We start from the raw sequence: 20,265 nt of genomic DNA, 5'->3' as shown, positions 1-20,265 counted from the left end.
TCTAACCTTCCCCGTTATGGCATATAGGAAATATAGTTCATATACAGCAAAAGAGCGGAGGGAGAGTAGTCTGAATTGGGTTCTAGTATCTTGTACTAGCTTACACATTGAACTCAGTCGCCAGCCGCGAGTGTTTCCAAGTCAGCGGGGATCGCATCAGTTGATCTGCTGAATCTGTGCAAGTATCAACGTCTTGTGCGGGAACACCGCGCTCTGACCCACATTTCCTGTGCGCTCGCTCATCTATTCAGATGATGTCCTGTGAGGACAGCTATTGGCTCTTGTCTCAGACCTTCCCCGAGGTGATTGGACGAGTGACGAGCACTCAGCACGTGACCTCTACAGTAAGCTTCCTTCCGCTCCGGGTTGTGACGTAGACTGTGCTTCCTAATATAGCCTCGCCACTGTCCTACACTTTACAATGACGGTGAGTCAATTTTTAGACGACTGGAAGTAAAACAGTTGTAAAAAAATATCTTTGTAAACGTAAATTTCAGGTCAGCTTCGTTTCCCAGATAATTGTTTTGTTTGTTAGTTAAAATATTGTACACTAATCTCGGCCGAACGTTCAGGGTGGTGTTTATGTAAATGATTCCGCAGTGATTGGGTAGTTGATGCACAGTGTTGGTCATCTTACTTTAAAAAAGTAATTAGTTACAGTTACAAATTACTTCTCCCAAAAAGTAATTGAGTTAGTAACTCAGTTACCACATTGTAAAAGTAATTAGTTACTCAGCAAAGTAACTGTGACGTTGTTTTTTATGTTCTATAACGCTATTACGTTCTATAACATCTTTAATATCAAAGATGTTTATATTAACTGATTGAGAAATAAAAACACTATATACAGTATTGTAGAACATTTGGTATTTATTTGAGCTCAATAGATTGCAGCCTGCTATATGATATGCATAGAAATAAAAACATATAAAAAATAAATATTGTGCAAAATAAAGACACAAATGTAAACTTGGGTAAAAAAAAACAAAGGAAAACCTGGCCATTAGTGCAAATCTCTGTAACTGTATATTAGGCCTACTGCACAATAAACAGAACACTATCCAACTCTTAAATATTCAGTATGCCTTTAATTTCAATTAACGAGAAGTAGTGCCGGTACTTCCAGTTCGCGAACGCTACCTTTGAATTTCCCCGGCTCGTCGCCATTGTCACTCACGCTGTCTTGTGTTTGTCAGAGCGTGCAGTGACTGAGACAGCGTGAGCAGGGCACCGCCCACCCAGCCAATCATCATCGCATTTGCAACGGTGTCATCATCCCCACCCCTGCTCTCTCCAGGCAGCTGATGGGTAGCCAAAGCATGACACCTCGCGCTTTATTCAACCAAATTTTAGTAACGCGACACTTTACATTCTCAGTAAAGATAACGGCGTTGCAACCATGGGAAAAGTAATTAATTAGATTACTCCGTTACTGAAAAATGAACTCCGTTACTAACGCCGTTATACTTAAACGGCGTTACTGCCAACACTGTTGATGCATGACGTGTCCACGAATCTTTTTTTATAAACATACATCGTGTATATAAATTCAAAGGAAAGCTGTGTTTTTTGTTTTTAAAGAGGTCTCTTCTGCTCACCAACGTACAGCAAAAACAGTAACATTTTTAACTGACTGAAATGACTGACTTTCTATTTGAATATATTTTAAAACGTAATTTATTCCTGTGATCTCCAAGCTGAATTTTTAGCATCATTACTCCAGTCACAAGATCCTTCAGAAATCGTTGTAATATTCTGATTTGCTGCTCAAGAAACATGTATTGTATGTAATTTCTCCACCCCCAATAAAAATAAATAAATAAATAAAATAAATATACTGACTCCAAGTTTTGAATGGTATAGTTTATGTTACAAAAGCTTTTTTATTTGCGATAAATCCTGATCTTTGGATTTTTCTTATGATCAAAGAATACTTAAACAAATTACTCAGCTGTTTAAAACAGTAGTTCACTTTCAGAACAAAAATGTACAAATAATGTACTCACCCCCTTGTCATCCAAGATGTTCACGCCTTTCTTTCTTCAGTCGTAAACAGATGATCTTTTTTGAGGAAAACATTTTAGGATTTCTCTCCATATAATGGACTTCTATGGTGGCCCTGAGTTTGAACTTTTAAAATGCAGTTTAAATGCAGCTTCAGATGGCTCTAAATGATCCTAGCTGAGGAAGAAGGGTCTTATCTAGCAAAACGATCGGTTATTTTCTAAAAACATTTACAATTTATATACTTTTTAATCTCTACACAGAATACACACAGAGCTAGACAAGACGAGCATTTGAGGTTAAAAAGTATATAAATTGTAGAATTTTTTTTGGAAATAACCGATCGTTTTGCAAATAAGACCCTTCTTTCCTCAGCTGTGATCGTTTAGAGTCCTTTGAAGCTGCATTTTGGAATTTCATACTCAAGGGCACCGTAGAAGTCCATTAAATGGAGAGAAATCCTGAAATGTTTTCCTCAAAACATTTTATTTCCTTAAGTATGAAGAAAGAAAGACATGAACATCTTGGATGACAAGGGGGTGAGTAGGCCTACATCATCTGTAAATATTTGTTCTGAAAGTGAACTCCTCCTTTAAATACTGATAAAGATTAAACATAAATAAAAAAAGGTCTCTTGAACAGCAAATCAGCATATTAGAATGATTTCTGGAGGATTATGTGACACTGAAGACTGAAGAAAAAATTAGCTTTGATCACAGAAATAAAATACATTATAAAATATATTCAAATAGAAAGCTGTTATTTTAAAAATGAATTGGGTTAAAATCCAGATGGGTTAAAAGTGACCCAACAGTTGAGTTAATTATTTATATTCATTTACATCAGTATTTTCTTATAAAATTACTTAATAAAACTACACTATAACACTACTTTGTTTTCAGATACACATTTTATTTAAATATGCAAAACAATAAATTTTTAAGAAATTCGTTTTGAAATGTAAAAGTTTTAATAAGTACAGCAAATTCATAAAATAAGTGTACAAGAATGTGTAAAAATATAACATTCAAAACACACAAATGTGCACATACAACTGACATTTTCAATTTGTACACTGAATTCAAAACCAACAAATGTGACTGTCATAATAAAATTTGAAAATCGATTATTTTGACTCATACAATGTATTGGATACAATTGGTTTTGTGGTCCAGGATCACAAATGTGTATCAATTCATATTCATTTATATCAAAACATACACAAATGTGCACATACAGTACATAAATAAGACAAACATAGACCTTTATCAATAAACAAAACATCATAAACACAAGTTATAATAAAATAATAATAAAAATGCTTAAATCTGTTGGCTGCTGGACTAAAACGCTTTTACTGATCACTAAATGCAACATTTTTAATGAAGAGGTTTTAAAACTGTGTCAAAAGACTGTCTTCGGGTAGTTGATGTCATACATGTAGAAATGTTTAAACACAGGTCCACTGCTTGTAGTCAGGTCTTCTGTTCCATTGCCTCCCCGTTGAAAATGCTACAAACTTGGGAGGAGTTCTTGGAATTAGTGCAGCAATGCTGGTGGCATCCAGTAGTGTACTTCCTTCATTCACTCCTTCCTAGTATTCCTAGTATTTCACAATGTTACTGCTTTTGCTGTATTTTGGATCAAATAATTGCAGGCTTAGTGAGCAGAAAATAATTCTTCATAAAACATTAAAAATGTTACTGTTTAAAAACTTTTTACTGGTAGTGTATATGGAACATTAATTTAAGTAGTTTACTTACATTGAAATTTTTCCGTTAATTGGCATCGATTCCACTGTTGTAGTTTTTCCTTCTCTGAAGAATCCAATGTCTAAACATAAGAATAAAGACATTTAGTACATTTAAAAAAAAAAAACAGATGCAAATCTGTTATAGCTTTATAAGAGAAACTGCTGTAATTAAAGGCTGTTCTGAAATATGCACAATAATATTCAATATGAATAAATCATAAAAAAAAGTTAATGTTATTACAGTTGGTGCTGGTCGCTTTCCAAACATTGACGCTGGCCCAGTTTTGACCAGCAGGCGTCACTGTTGTGTCACGAACATTTGGAAGCAGTGAAGCCTTTTTCACAAAAATCGGAAATTACGTCAGCGCAGGGTAAAGTCAGTTCCGCTTCAGGTCTGCGCCTATTATATTAATATGCTCTTGTCACAAATAATGCCTTTTACCTTTTCTGTTTTGTCTGTTTTCCAAGTTGTTATATAATCAACAAAGAAACAACATTTTTACTTGTTTGTGATTTATATGGGCACTCGGACCGCTGACTCGTCAATATAATATGCGCAACATAGCGCTAGCTATAGTTTCTGTTCTCAATCTCTGGTATATTTAAGCTATTTTCTCAATTTACTCAGTCATTTCCCTCGAATCACTACATCATAGTAAATTATGACAGCATTTGACAGCCTTTTTATATCCAAATGCACATATTTTCCCAAGATTAAATTAAACGATTCTGTGTCCGGATGATGCCTACACTCAAAAGCAACCTAATCCAGATCCAAATGGAATAAAGCCATTCATCGGAGTATTGTCTTGTTTAGTATTATATTATTTTATTATGTATATCCCTGGGCACATTATGCAACGTACATTTACACCGTAAAATGAATAATGCAAAGGAGAGCAAGTAGAAAATACAATATTACTTTAATAATAATAACAACATTAATAATCGCGAAAAAAAACTGACGTGAAGAGTCATAATGCACAGCCAGCACCAAACAGACAGAACGGCAAAACTCAAAACTGTATTGTATTATGTGCTATCATTCATAATTAAATAAACATAGTCTTTGTGATGACCAGAAGCTGACACAAAGTTTTTGAAAAAATGTTTGCTATTTTTAGAGTAAAACCCCGGTATATATCATAGTATCTATTTTGTAAAAATAGACTTAGATTCCCGAATTTACGCATGTTAAGTACGGCCGCTGCTGTCACCGGAAAAACTTTTACCCTACGAGCGCCAATCCGGAAGCCAGAAACACGGAAGTGTGAAAAAGGCTCTCCCGCCATCACGTCTTTCTTATGGGAGAATTCTTTTTAGATAGACGCGACAGCTTTAGGTTACTGTAATGCATCTCTAAACAGTTTCACTAGTCTTTCCAGGTCATTTTTATTTACTTTATTAATGCTAGCGAGCTAACAGCTAATAACGTTAGGTTATTCATTTACAAACGAGCTCATTCTCCGGAGTAGTTACAATAATACGCTGGCAAAAGGGAACCATAACTTTGTGAAAAAAAAAAAAAACATTCAATTTTGCATTTCACGTTTCTTTTTATAAGTAGAATGTTACAAGAGTTATCAAAACCCTTACCTCAAACTGATGCAGCAGCTTCTTCTGTCGTCTGTGTCCGTTAAAATTTGAATCGTTGCCGCGGGAACCAATTTAACCCAACGCTGGTTTATTATTAAAAATAACCCAAAGATTTTTATAAAATAACCCAACATAGTGACCCAATATGTGCAACCCATCTATTGGATTAAACAAATAACTCAACGTTTTTTTCTGTGTAGTGTTTGAAGAAAATATGTTAAATGTTCCTTGTAGAGAATGATCCAAATAACAGATGAGCCAAATATAGCCACTCTAGTCATGAGAGACATAACATCTGTTGTGATTATTAAAAATAATGGAATATACCACGTATAAAACAGCTGGACTCAATCATTTTCATATAAACATTTATTTACAAATGAGTGCTCATTTTGTAAACACAGACAAATATAAGTTATTCTTAAGAGGGACAGGCAAAGGAGAAGAGAACAATGTGTCTTTCTAAGTATCTACATTAAATCAAGCTAGCTTTATTTTTTATATGCTTAATTTAAATGAAAAAATTATATATTATAAGAAATGTATTGCATTTGTATCCTTAAATTCACAATCTCTTTAGGTTTCTTTTCTTTTTTGATTTATTACTAATTTCCAACAATTTCTTTGAGAGCAGAAGCAAGATTTGGGTATTGAAACTCAAAACCAGACTCAAGAGTTTTCTTCGGCAATACTTTCTGGCCTTGTGTGAGAATAACAGCTCTCTCAGAACCGAGAAAGGCATCCAAGAAAAAGCCAGGCACAGGAAATATAGTAGGTCTTTTTAGAGTCCTGCCCAGTTCCTTAGTGAATTCAAAATTAGTATTCAATGCAGGGGCAACTCCGTTAAATACATGTGGCTCTGTGGATGGTGGTTCTTCTTTGGGCTCCAAGGCATGGGCGATGATGCCAGCAAGATCTGACACATGGATCCAAGGGAAGGGCTGTTGTCCTGAGCCAAGCGTCCCACCCAGGCCAAGCCAGAAGGGAACCAACATCTGTTTCATGGCGCCACCGTCACGCCCTAACACTGCACCTAAGGGTTAATGGAACAAAGTACATACAGTAATTACACTACTATTCAGAAGTTAGGAATTGGTAAGATTTTTTTTTCTGGTTTTGAGTCTCACAAAGGCTGCATTTACACTACTAGTCAAAAGTTTTTAGACAAATTTTTCAGCATCATTCCACCAGTCTTCAATGTCACATAATCCTTTAGAAATCATTCTAATATGCTGATTTTATAGTCGGATTATAGCAGTGTTGGAGCAATGCATTACAAGTAATGCAAGTTACGTAATAATATTACTTTTTCCAAGTAACTAATAAAGTAACACATTAATTTCTAATTGACAAGAAAATATATGAGTTACTTGTTTTTCAAATAAGTAATGGCAGTTACTTTTTCCCTCCATTTATTGATTAAAAGCTCTCCTGTCCACATGTTGAGAGAAACTGTGAGTAAGGTGTTACTTTAGTTCTAGTTTAGTACATGCATTAATTCATCTCAATCATTAAAAACAGATACAGTTCTCCTCAAAATGAATAAAAACTGAAATTTAACACAAACCTGCAATAATTAAATACGTTAAATAGGACAAGTATCCTTTATGTATTTAATCCCATTTTATTAATTGACTTTCTTTAAAAAGTGACTAAGTAACGTAATTAGTTACTTTTTTATGGAGTAACTCAATATTGTAATGCATTACTTTTAAAAGTAACTTATGCATTACTTTTAAAAGTAACTTTCCCCAACACTGGATTATAGAAATTAATACTTTATTAAGCATGGATGCTTTAAATTTATCGAAAGCGATAATAAAGACATTTATAATGTTACAAAAGATTTCTGTCTCAGATAAATGCTGTTCTTCTGAACTTTCTACTCATCAAAGAAACCTGAAGAAAATTCTATTATGTTTTTTTGAGCAGCTAATCAGAATATTAGAATGATTTAATGCTGCTAAAAAATTAGCTTTGAAATCACAGGAATAAATTACATTTTATATTTGAATATATATTCAAATAGAAAGCAGTTATTTCAAATAGAGATAAGATTCACCTGGTCTGATAACCACTTGTCTTGTTTTCTTAGCGATGTTTTCAGGAAGTTGCCCTGCCGCCTCCCAGTCTTTCACCAAACGAGACAGGAAGTCAAATGGTGTCCATTCGCTCTCCTCAGTGTATTGGGTTTCTAGACTAGGTTTATAACACGCTGAAGACAAAATCAGAGAAATACGGCATGAAAAGTCTACCTTACACATTTTTTTAACTGATCAAATCAAAAAGAGACAAGAACACAGAGAGACATATGTGAATGGGATCATTATGACAGTTTATGCTTCATTATTTGAAACAAAATATATAATATTTTGTTTAGCTTACTACAAAAACGCCCCTTATTTACCTACTCCTGTAACAAGCACCCATGAAAGTGGTGGATTAGGTGAAGCAGCAATAGCTTGAGCAAGAATTCTGGTTGTGTTTACACGGCTGGAGACCAGATCCTTTTTGTAACTGTCACCCCACCTAGAGAAAACATTAAAATGATATTAACATAACCATATTAAAAAGAAGATATCGTTATTTTGATGTAATTATTTATATTTAAAAAAAATTCATACCATCTTAAAGGATTCATAATATTCTCCCCAGATAGATTCACAGCGCCCTCGCATGGCGGGAGGCCTCCGGATTCTACCTCACCCTGTTTGGATAGGTAAATATGGGTCAACATTTATATTTAACTTCAACCTTTAAGAAGTATTTTAACATATCTTTAACTTCGATACTGAGTAACTTTGTCAGGTTTGGTATTACTTTGCTTGTACTTAAAGGGATAGTTCACCTAAAAAGGAAAATTCTGTCATTAATTACTCACCCTCATGTCATTCCAACCCCATAAGACTCTCATTCATCTTTGGAACACAAATTAAGATATTTCTGATTAAGTCCCAGAGCTTTCTGACCATCCATAGACAGATCGGATCCTACCAAGTTGAAGGCCCAGAAAGGTACCAAGAACATTGATCAAATAATCCATGTGACATCAGTGGTTCAGTGTCTGCAAAAACCTAAAATATTAACTTTATTTAACAATTCTTTTCTTCTCTACTCTCAAAAATGACAGAAGGCGGTAACTCAAGGAGAAGAATTTTTGAATAACATTATTTGTTTTTTGCGCACAAAAAGTATTCTTGTCGCTTTACAAAATTACAATTAAATGACTGATGTCTCATGGATTATTGTGTTGATTTCTTTGTATCTTTCTGAGGCTTGAACGTGGTAGAACCCTTGCTGTCCATGCAGGGTCAGAAAGCTCTCAGATTTCATCAAAAATATCTTAATTTGTGTTTCGAAGATGATTAAAGGTCTTACAGGGTTGGAACAACATGAGGGCAGTTCATTAATGACAGAACTTTCATTTTTGGGTGAACTATCCCTTTAAAATAAAGATAGCTTTACCACTGATTTATGCACAGATACAATGCACATCAATGCAATATTCAATGTAAGTTACACCATACCCATGTTATTTTTCCTGGGCCAGGCTGCCTGGATATAATTGTGATTTCATGACCTTTGCTTTTCAACAAACGTGTCAGCTCACGACCCACAAATCCTGATCCTCCACCTGATGAGTGAAAAAGTGAGAAAAATAAAGCTGGATTAATTTTACAATCAAATAGACCCTTTACTGTAAAACATAAGAGGTTGGTTGGGAGGAAAAGATAAATTATATTGTTGTATTTACAGTATAGCAACTAGTATATAGAATGTATTTGTTTTTCCATAATGTAAAACAATGTGGACATTTGGGACTTTTAAAAAAAAATTCAGGTGTAGATGCGCATGCGCTGTTAAGCACTTACGAAACATCACTTTTTAAGCAAAATTAAATTCTCATTTATACATCAACTGATAAATGAAGCAAATCATACCATTAGAAACACGATTACATGCGTTCAAAGTAGATGACAGGACATTTTAATAAATATTTTAATATAACAACTATGTTTACATTGCAAGAGACTCTTTAGTGTTACACACGAGCATTCAAAATGAGCTATTTTGTTACGCGACAACGCAAAAATTAATACAAGCGATTTACCTATTACAACTCTCATTGTGCTTGTAAAGTGTAGTCCGTTTATTTCGTCAACTTGCAGAAATCCACTTCTTTCACATCTTCATGCCAACGAAGGTTACACCAATGAGAGTTTATGCTATGTTTACCGCGTGTCGCGTGATTGACACAAACTGGAACGTAACCGCAGCCATTTTGATAAGGGCACCAGGTTACCTTCTTTCCTCTGCGGTGCAAACTATAATTTGCAGCAATTTTGTACTTAAAAGTCTTTAAATGTATCAATGATTTACATAGCAATCAGTATCAATGTAAGATATTAAAATATTAAATAGAAAATCATATACACTCTGTTAACATACACTTTTGTAATAATTATCTTCGAATACAAACTTCTATAATTTATTGGGTATTCATAATACCTTCAACCACTGTATTAAATGCATAAATACAACAAGGATTATTCAAAGCTTTTCCATACACTAACATCATGTCGGACTGAGCTAAATAAGTACACACTGATCCAGCCAATAATAATTTGTGGGTTGGGGGTGCCGCAACCGGAAGCGCTTTTTTTTCCTGTAGAAACACGTGGTTGATTAGGAAATAAATACGGCCTCGTGCCTTTGTAACATCCTTTCTGCGGGAGATGTTCAGTTGCGTAGTGTCGTTAGTGTTAGTCATTGAAGTATTGGTTTTGAATGCAGATTTAATTTTGTTAAGCACTAATACTAATTAGGCTATATCGCTTTTTAGCGTACATGTATTGTAAATGTAAGCATTTTGAAGAAAAACTAGATGATCAGTTTTCCGCTGCTTTTTGTAAAATATAAATAGAATCCAAATGAGGTGGTGTCCTAATCGCACCGGTATGATGAACCCTTTGGTTTGTATTCTGTAAGTTATTTCTTTTATATTAATCTCACAGCAACACTAAAAGCTAATATGTGGTTTTAAACAAAGTTTTGTGGGGCGCCGGATTGGCAGGTGCATCTGCTTTGCTAACTACATCTGGCTGCCTCGTGTTATAACCCCAGCTGTATTATTACTGTAGCAAGTAGTGTTTTATACTGAACCCTGGTCCGCCGCTGTTTAGCCCAGACATGATGATTTCGCAGTCCGTGTTTCACCTGAAACTAATGATTACAAACCTACTGCACTGACTGGTTAAAGTTGCGGAGTAAGTCGACGAGATGTTTTGGCTTCCTAAGGAATTCATTCTAATGTGCGGTATTTCTGTTTATTTAACTTGCAGGCACTCGCGTTTGGACATGAGGTGAGTTCAAATCTCGTGTGCCTCGAGTAGACAAATGTGTTCTGCTGAGGTGATGAGTTGCATGTCCGTGTTTCTGAAAAAGTGATTATTTCAACATGCTCTGATTAAAGTGTTGAGGGTGATCACGAACCCCATTTTAGACTTAAGCCATCTAACATCTTCACTTATGTTTTGCAGGAGCCCCACCTTTTGAAAGCAGTAAAGTGATTTAAGGTAGGCTTTGTTTCAACAGAATAAAGCTATAAGATGTTTTGGTTCCCCTCAGAATTTTTTTTTAATGTGCATCGTTTGTTTTCTCTCTCACAGGGACCTGTATTTATAGAAAATGAGGTGCGTTCAATCTCATGTGTCTTCTATGTGACTTTGAACCACAAAACCAGTCATAAGGGTCAGTTTTGCAAAACTGAGATTTACACATGTGAAAGCTGAATAAATACTTGTTCCATTGTTGTATGGTTTGTTAGGACAGAACAATATTTGGTTGAGATATAACTATCGGAAATCTACTGAGGGTGCAAAACAATCTAAATATTGAGAATCACCTTTAAAGTTGTTGAAACTAAGTTCTTAGCTATTCATATTACTAATCAAAAAAATAAGTTGAAACATTTGCATTAGGAAATTTACAAAATATCTAAATGGAACATGTTTACTTGCTATACTAATAATTCTGGCATAAAAGAAAAATAATTTTGACCCATACAGTGTGTTTGCTATTGCTGCAAATTTACCTGTGTGACAAGACTGGTTTTGTGTTCTGTTTGTTGCTTTTTGTAAAATATAAATGGAGTCCAAATGAGGTGTTCTAATCATTCTGATGTGATGGACCCTTGGGATTGTACCCTGTAAATTCATTCTTTTAATCTCATAGCAATACTGAAAGCTGAAGTGATTTAAATTTTTTGTTGGTCAAGTACTGTTTTATCCTGAATTCTTGCCCTGGACCGCTGCTGTTTAGCCCAGACATGATGATTTTGCAGTCCGTGTTTCACCTGAAACTAATGATTACAAACCTACTGCACTGACTGGTTAAAGTTGCGGAGTAAATCGATTTAGATGTTTTTGGTTTCCTTTAATTTATTCTAATGTGCAATATGTTTATTTGATTCACAGGGTCTCACATTTATGGACATGAGGTGAGTTTAAATTTTGTGCCTCAAGTAGACCAATGTCTTCTGCTGAGGTGATGAGTTGCATGTCCGTGTTTCTGATCAAGTGATTATTTAACATGCTCTGATAAAAAGTGCTCAGGGGTGAAAATAAACCTCTGTTTGGTATGTTTGTTCTAACATCTTTATTAATGTTCTGCAGGTACCTTGGCGTTTTGAAAGAAGGGAATTAAATAAGGTAGGCTTGGTGTTTCATTTTGATACGGCGTAAGTTCAGAGTATGGATTCTCTGCCTTTTTGTTTAATGTTTTTGTATTATATTAATTCATGTTTTCCTTTTTTCTTTAGGCATTTAATGTGACCAGATGAAGTCTTTGGATTTGAATGAGTTTTACTGACCTTTACATTACTAGAGATAAAAAAGTTGTTACAAAGGATTGGAGTATATAATTGTTTGTAATATGCTGTATGTTCATTTTTGCTTGTACTCTGAAAGATGCCAGCAATATACTGTCAGTGATGTAATGATTTGAAACCGCTACAATAAATTCTCATTTTTAAATACATGGCTCATTAATGGTGTGAATTGTGTACTAGTTGTAAATAAAGCCAGCTTATTCAACACAGGAGTAAATCTATGGTTGAGACTTCTGGTTCAAGAATAACATGCAGCAAATGGTAAAACTTTGCACTACAAACCAGTGTTCATAAGATAATGCATTGAAAATAACATTGTAAGACACATTTGCAATATCAAACCACAATTTTTTTTTTTTTTTTTAAACTGCTAAAAATAGCTAGACACAGCTGAGACAAAGCCTAACCCATAGAATTTACAAATTGCTGCATCTGTTCTTACAAGGTAAAAGGTGGATGAATATTGGATGCTAAAATTGGTACTTTTAGTATCTTTATGCATAAACTTCGAATTGCTTAACTCCTTACAAGAAAGTTCAGAAAGGTTTAAATCCTGTTTGAGTTTATATACTTTAAAAAGTAATTGCACAATATGACACGTGGTCATTTGCTAATTACTTCATAATTTCAGCCATGTTTGCTGGTGTTTTACATCCAAGCAATATTTCTGCAAGTTGGTAAGTAATATGACTTATGTGTACACACAACCCAAATCCAGATTCAGTAAGGTTATTCCAATGAATGTATAACAGCAATACAGTATTCAAACGGGTGCAATTTTGTATATACTGTTTACGAGTTAGAAAAGACTTGAAAAGACAGCAAGCTGCATAAATAAGATCATTCATGATAGTTAAATTCGTTTAAAAATGGCACCTTCTCTTATTCCTCACAGTATCAGTCACAGTACAAACTGATGCAAAAGCATCCAATTTATTGTCCGAGATTCATTTGTGTGTTTGCGCTCCAAAGAGGTTTAGAGCCTGATGGCATCTTTGTTCTGACGGCTTCTCCGTGCACCATAGTCCAGGACTGTGCCCTCAAAGAGTCTGGCCATGAATGCCACACCATCAGCTTTGATGTAGGAACGTCCAGCTAAGGCGTAGAGGACAGGATTGGCACAACTACTGATAAAAGCCAGAGCGGAGGTAACGGCACGGCTGGACTTCCAGATGTTATCCAGTCTGGGGATAGAAAGAGAAGGTAGTTACTGTGATTCTGTTGACTTTTGGAAAAATATCTGTGGACCATATTTCACTTACTTCTTCTTGAGGAACCCTTCTGGTGTAAGAGCTGCTACCACCTGATCAGAAAACAATGATAATTCATTCATACATTTTGCTTTGGGAAAAGATTACCAAAGTAAGATGGAAATAAAAATGACTTACTTGCACTATGTTAATACAGTGGTAAGGAAGCCAGAAAATGCAGAATGTCACAATAATGGCTTGAATAAGGTTTTCACTTCGTATCCTTCTCTTGAACATGGTCTGTCTGAGGCGGCGAAGGATACACACATAACTGCTGACTATGATCATGTATGGCACCAGGAAGCCCACCACTGTCTCAAGTGTGTACTGAAATACCCCCTGTATATAAAAGACATTAGTTTGTGAATTATAGAATTGTGTAAGGGATAAGCACAGTTCATTATCAGAAAATAGATAGATTGGGTGTGCAATCCTACTCCTGGAAAGCCACTGTCTTGCAGAGTTTAGCTCCAACCCTTACAAGTTTGAGCTCAGCTCTGCAGGACAGTGGCCCTTCAGGACAGTTTGGACACCCATGTAACATAGTAATATTAACAGTGAAGTCCCTTTGTGGCTATTTTCAATATAATTGGTAACTAAGGTGGTGCTAATTGTGTTTATATTACTGGATCTCAACGTTTTTAAGGGATAGTTCACCCAAAAATGAAAATTCTGTCCTGTTCTGTAAATATTACATTTAAAATTATGGTTGAACAACTGATGTCACATGGACTATTTTGTAGATGTTCTTGGTACCCTTCTGGGCCCCTTGCTGTCTATGGAGGGTTAGAAAGCTCTCGGATTTCATAAAAAATATTTTAATTTGTTTTCCGGAGATGAACGAAGGTCTTGCATGAGTAATTAATGACAGAATTTTCATTTTTGGGTGAATTAACCCTTTAAAGGCCCCAAATTGTCCAACACAATATTCAAAGTTGTCTTATCTAAGCTATAATTAATATTTAAGTATTTAATAATTATGATATTTTTAATAATAGAAACTGGGAGTGTAAAGTTATTAATATAAGCCATAAAACTTTATATTCTTTAACAAAACAATATAAAAATAATTATTATTATTTGGAAATAGGAATTTAAATGATTAATAAAAATGCCTAAATAGTCTACACCTTGATTTTTAAAAGCATATTTTAAAACTGCAGTCCTTAAATTAAGCTGCTTTGTCGCCATCTTTGTTTGAAACCTGCAAATGCGATTATTTGCGGAGTTATCTTTTTGGGTTGTGCATCGGCACGGCTCCTCATCGCGGATTAATCTAATGTTTTGAGGTGTATGTGTGGACTGTCAGTCAACCAGTTCAAATATTCACTGTACTTCGGATTTACAGATACCACGTCCTGGAAGTGTGTTCAAAATAATAAGTTTCACGCAAAATGTCATCTGATGAAGTAAGTAACATTTGCCAATTTTATTCTGTTTTATAAGTTTTACAATAAATCACGCATCCTATGGTGATTAAATCTAACGAAAGCAAAGTTAGCTCAGATTACGTCAAACTGCAAATTATTATTATTAATTTACTATTATTAATATACTTTGTTCTCAAATTGTTATTGTGAACAACATCAACATTGCATAGTACCCTTAGCCTACTTCTTTATGTATCCACCTTCTTTAAAGCGGAAGTGTAGTAAAAATGAAAACTGTTTGCACTACAAACCAGTGTGTTCATGTTATTTTAATGTATTATCTTATTTATGAATCATAAATAAGATAATACATTAAAATAACATTGGAAGACACACCAATTTGCAGTATCAAGCAACAAAACAAGCTTATTATTATTTATTTTTTTTACCCACTTAGGAAAAATAAGGTGGATACAGACGTGATGTAATGATGCAAAGGCCAACTGTGGCCAATTTGGAAAAAATAAGGTGGAGCATACTTAGAACTCAAATTAGAAAACATTATTACAATCATTTATTCCCCCTCATGGAATTCCAAACCTAAATGAATGCAAAAGAAGTGTTTTGAAGTTGTTTGCTAAACAGTTTCCAGACTTTCAGTGCATGTTTTGTCCATATTAGGACAAAATTATGTAAATGGATCACCACAAATTTTCAGTTACCAACATTCTTCATTATATCTTCTTTTGTGTTTATTTAGGTGGAATGGCATGAGGGTGAGTAAACAGTCTCAGAATATTAATTGTTGAGTGGACTATCCCTTTAATCATTTTCAGTAATTTTGTGACCCCCTTAAAATTTTGTTGAAGCCCCCTCTTTACTAGTACTAGTAGAGCCAGTCTGTAGTGTGATATGTGACCCTGGACCACAAAACCAATCATAAGGGTCAATTTTTTGAAACTGAGATTTATACATTACCTGAAAGGTGAAGGATAGGACAATATTTGGCCGAGATGCAACTATTTGAAAATCAGGAGTTCGAGGTTACGAAAAAATCTAAATAATTGAGAAAATCAAAGTTGTCCAAATCAAGTTTATAGCAATGCAAATTACTTATCAAAAATTAAGTTTCTAAAATATGTTTACTTAATATCCTAAGGATTTTTGGTTTTGTCATCCAGGGTCACAATGAGAGATATGAAGGAAAATGCTGAGTTTAATGGGACAAAGAGACTCACATGCTGTGGATTCTTATGATAAGTTGCGCACACAGTGCGTTCCTTCCCATTGTCGATCTTCTCTGTTCGTCTGAATATCAAAGCAGGAAGTGCCAAAAGAAATACGACAATCCACAGGCCCCCGAGCACAAGTAATACTGTCCGTCTACGAGTGCAGGCAGTCAAGTATGTGGGCCACACCACTGCCACTAGTCTTTGTAGGCTCATCAGGGTAATGATCATAATAGAAGCGTACATGTTTGTATTGCACAAGTAAAAAAGCAGCTTGCACATGACATATCCAAATACCCAGTTCTGTTTGGCGAGGTATATTATAAAGAAAATTGTCAGACACATCAGAAAACCATCTGCCAAGGCCAGGTTGAGGATGAGCAGGGTCGTGACGGAGCGTTTGCGGGCGCGTGCCAGGATGCTCCAGATAATAAAGAGGTTGCCAGGAACACCCAGGAGGAAGACAATGCTGAGGATGAGGGCCCCAAAGGTAACAGAGATATTGTTACTCACAATGCTCTCATCCTTGGAACTGTCTGTCATGTTCAAGGAGGTGTTTCCATTATCTGGTCCCATCAGGAAGGCGTCAGAAAATCTGAGGGAATCAGAAAGCAATGTTATTTGAAGCTGTAAAATGCTTTCATATCCCTAATCCTGGAAAGCAGTGGGGAAGTCATGTTGTCAGATGTTATGTTTTTATACTCTGAATCAAAAACTGATGTAGGATGCACATTTCACTGAAAATTAATCACATATAGTCCACAAAAGAAAACAATAGTTGAATTTATAAAAATGACCCTGTTCAAAAGTTTACATACACTCAATTCTTATTACTTTGTTGTTACCTGAATGACCCACAGTTGTGTTTTTTTATTTAGTTATAGTTGCATTTGAGTCCCTTGTTTGTCCTGAACAGTTAAACTGCCCGCTGTTCATCAGAAAATCCTTCAGGTCCTACAAATTCTTTCCAACAATGACTGTATGATTTTGAGATCCATCTTTTCACACTGATGACAACTGATATGCAGCTATTATAGAAAGTTCAAATGCTTACTGATGATTCAGAAGCAAACACTGCATTAAGAGCCGAATTTGAATTTTTGAAGATCAGGGTAAATTTGTCTTATTTTCTCTTCCAGGAAACGTAATTATCTTCTGTGGATTCTAAAGGGCAGTACTAAATGGGGAAAAAAATGAAATTTAGGCAAAATTAGAAAAATGTTCACATCTTTATTCTGTTCAAAAGTTTCCATTACTGGCTCTTAATGCTTTGTGTTTCCTTCTGAACCATCAGTGAGCGTTTTAACCTTCTGTAATAGTTGCATATGAGTCCCTCAGTTGTCCTCAGTTTGAAAAGATGAATCTCAAAAATGGTTGGAAAGAGTTCAAATACACAAAAAATGCTGAAAAACCAAAGAATCTGTGGGACCTGAAGGATTTTTCGGAATAACAGTTGGCAGTTTAACTTTTCAGGACAAACAAGGGACTCTTGAACAACTATCACTAAACAAAAAAAAAAAAAAACACAGCTGTGGATCATTCGGGTAACAACAGTATTAAGAATCAAGTGTATGTAAACTTTTGAACAGGGTCATTTTAATAAATTTAACTATTATTTTCTCTTGTGGACTGTTTGTAAATGTCTTTTATATGACTATCTTATTCAGGGCAGCACTAAATAAAAAATAACGTGCGTTTTGTATGATCCCTTTTACTTTGGTCAAATAATTAACATTTGGCAGGTCCTTCAAGCTGTATGTAAAATTTTGACTTCATCTATATATTTTTCATTTTATAATATTTCCTTCAGAGGCAAAATCAGTGTGGCCAAAGACAGGCTCTCAGCAACCATGTAAATATTACAATTCTGCCAGAACTCTCCTATCAATAAAAGAAAAAAACATGCTACAACTTGCTGTGTGATCTTGAACTCATCTACTAGGAACGCCACTGCTGCTGTAAAATACTTAGCTACGTACTAATTTTATATTACTACAGCAATTGTCAAGAAAAGATGACCATATTTAAAGTTAAGTTAAAAGAAAATAAAGCAAGGAATTTAAAGAAACGTAGTTGCAAAGTGAACTATAGTGAACCTATCACTATTGTAATCCCTACAGTGCAAGAAAACATTGCCCTTTCTGCCATGCTGTCACTAAAGTTGTTCCTGATTACACACAATGCTGACCTCAGAGTAGAGCTCTTCACAGAGGACCCGAGACCCGAGGACCCGGGACCCGACCCGGGACCCGTACGGGTTCGGGTCTATATTTTAAATGGTTAGCCGGGTCCGGGTCGGGTCCAAATCTATTACTTCGGGTCCCGGGTATGTTTAACTTGTGTGTAATACCCGAGTCGATCGGAGAACATCGCACCTTCCAGTGTCAGTCACCACTTTGCACGTGTTTTGTAACTTGCATCTTGTAAAATTATGATAAGAAAAGTGTGAGAAGGAAATAAAAAAAAGAAGAAGATTAAATAAATAAATAAAAACGCGTGTCGCGTGACCGCAGCAGCGAGAAGCAGAGCGCAGGAGGAGTTAACGTAAACGGACGGTCGGTGATCATGGATTCCTTCAGGAGTGATGTGAAATAAAAAGCCTTGCACATTTATTTATTTCACATGAGCAACAAAATATGAGATCGAAAATGAACAGTCACATTAATGTTGTCTGTGATGTTTACACTGCATTAAAATAACGCGCATGAAATGTTTCTATGGCAACCAGAGCTGGCGACTTTTACCAAAGACCAGAGCCATAGAGAAACTCTGCCAAATACTATAGAATACCTTTAAGGCCTTAAAGGGACTTTGCTTTTACTCTGCCATAGTACACATAGCATTCTTTCTTACGTTTATAATAATACGGAAGAACCATCTTGTTATATTTTAATTTTTTGGTCAGGCTCGGCTCAGAGAGCACAGTGATAATAGAAAATATGGTGGAAAAAATACACTCTTTTCAGAATAAGCTATTTACGCTATCAAGCTGTCTCGTGCTATACGTGCGAATTCCTCCTTTAAGTTTCATAATGTGACCACTAGGTGGAGCTCTAAACATATGTTTTGTATTGCTTTATCTTACTGAAGAAGATACTGTTATTGAAGATGCACGCAGTAAAGTTTACCGCATTCATTGTTTTGTGCCTTTTTGGAAAAAAAATGTTTAATTATAAATTAATAATATTAATAAATAATAAATTAACTAATAAATAAAACACTTGCGCCGAGTCTTTATTACAATCTGCAAAAGTAGGCTATCGTGTAGTTCAATGGTCATTCGTCACCGACCGTGACCGCGAGTAGCCTGCCCTAAATTAAAGCTGGAATAGTGGATTAAAAAGGGTCTTTCTGTCGGCAAGAGAGAAGAACAGCCTAACATGTAAATGTAGTGAAGGAGGTCTGTATGCAACGCTACTAACAGTAGTTTACGCCAAAATAGTTTTGTTTTTTTCCTTCGCAACTTATTTATAGTTAATAACAGTTTGCTGTGCAATATGTGCCGATCGGGTACAGTCGGGTCTGTGTCTTCCCAGCCGAGTTCGGGTCCAACTAGTACATTTAAGGTATATTTCGGGTCTTCACGGGTTCGGGTCCCACTTTAAAATAAAATACGGGTCCGGGTCGGTTCCGTCCAGGACATTTACGGGTCTCTTCGGGTTCGGGTACGAATTTTTGGACCCGTGAAGACCTCTACCTCAGAGCCCCAAAGATGTGTGACATTGAGAAAACTAGACAGTTGCATCAACAAACAGTGGTCACAGAGAGTGGAAAAATGGGCAGATTATGAGAAATAGCTGGAAGGGCTGTCATGTATTTCTGTAAGGATAGCTGTATTAAAATTAGACAACTGGGAAATGATGAAAAAGAAAAAATAAAGGACCAAAAAGGAACAAAATCAAAGAGCGTTTCTTGTAACTCACCAATATTGATTAGATCCGAATGGCTGAGCTATATTCCCCCTGAAGTGACCAGATGGAGCTGGTTAGGTCGTGTTGGTCTCCGAGTTGTTCTCTCTCTGTTTCTTTCCCCTGTCCTAGATAAACTTTCAAAGTTTCTTCTATATTTTGTAAGTTCTTGTTTTTCTATGATCTCACTAAGTAATACTATAGTTATCAAGCACACTTATACTTATAAATGTCCAACTGCTTCTTTCTGACACTAAACTGCTAGA

The 20,265-nt window shown here is 35.4% G+C and overlaps 2 protein-coding genes and 1 long non-coding RNA gene across 3 annotated transcripts; 1 reads left to right on the top strand and 2 right to left on the bottom strand.

Annotated features, from left to right (window-relative positions):
• Positions 1-5,717: 5,717 nt before the first annotated feature.
• Positions 5,718-9,590, bottom strand: sdr39u1 (short chain dehydrogenase/reductase family 39U, member 1). Its single transcript, XM_073849700.1, has 6 exons — positions 9,465-9,590; positions 8,881-8,987; positions 7,978-8,060; positions 7,761-7,882; positions 7,416-7,568; positions 5,718-6,386 (listed from the first exon to the last, which is right to left on the bottom strand). Exons 1-6 carry the CDS (start codon positions 9,478-9,480, stop codon positions 5,959-5,961), a joined length of 909 nt encoding a protein of 302 aa, XP_073705801.1. The 5' UTR covers positions 9,481-9,590; the 3' UTR covers positions 5,718-5,958.
• Positions 9,591-10,094: 504 nt separating this feature from the next.
• On the top strand, positions 10,095-12,389 carry LOC141344133 (uncharacterized). The gene is made up of 7 exons (XR_012356807.1): positions 10,095-10,337; positions 10,696-10,716; positions 10,894-10,929; positions 11,023-11,046; positions 11,830-11,852; positions 12,028-12,063; positions 12,174-12,389. It is a non-coding gene; the product is annotated as an uncharacterized lncRNA (long non-coding RNA).
• A 333-nt stretch (positions 12,390-12,722) lies between these two features.
• ltb4r2b (leukotriene B4 receptor 2b) lies at positions 12,723-20,265 on the bottom strand. Its single transcript, XM_073848907.1, has 5 exons — positions 20,015-20,265; positions 16,101-16,686; positions 13,631-13,831; positions 13,505-13,545; positions 12,723-13,426 (listed from the first exon to the last, which is right to left on the bottom strand). The coding sequence occupies exons 2-5, from the start codon at positions 16,665-16,667 to the stop codon at positions 13,219-13,221; spliced, it is 1,017 nt and encodes a 338-aa protein (XP_073705008.1). The 5' UTR covers positions 16,668-16,686; positions 20,015-20,265; the 3' UTR covers positions 12,723-13,218.

The sequence above is a fragment of the Garra rufa genome, chromosome 10 (assembly GCF_049309525.1).
Source record: "Garra rufa chromosome 10, GarRuf1.0, whole genome shotgun sequence".
Taxonomy (NCBI): domain Eukaryota; kingdom Metazoa; phylum Chordata; class Actinopteri; order Cypriniformes; family Cyprinidae; genus Garra; species Garra rufa.
The sequence above is the reverse complement of the archived record's forward strand: the minus strand, read 5'-3'. Positions and strand labels throughout refer to the sequence as shown.

Bases quoted from the DNA above. Each gene is read 5' to 3' on its own strand.
- sdr39u1 (XM_073849700.1), bottom strand. The intron at 8,061-8,880 runs GTATGGTGTAAC...CTATCCAAACAG, and splicing joins GCCCAGGAAAAATAACATGG to GGTGAGGTAGAATCCGGAGG. The intron at 6,387-7,415 runs GTGAATCTTATC...ATTAACCCTTAG, and splicing joins ACAAGTGGTTATCAGACCAG to GTGCAGTGTTAGGGCGTGAC.
- ltb4r2b (XM_073848907.1), bottom strand. From the start codon at position 16,667: ATGGGACCAGATAATGGAAACACCTCCTTGAACATGACAGACAGTTCC. The intron at 13,546-13,630 runs GTAAGTCATTTT...TTTTCTGATCAG, and splicing joins ACTGTATTAACATAGTGCAA to GTGGTAGCAGCTCTTACACC. The intron at 13,427-13,504 runs GTAAGTGAAATA...TTCTATCCCCAG, and splicing joins GAAGGGTTCCTCAAGAAGAA to ACTGGATAACATCTGGAAGT.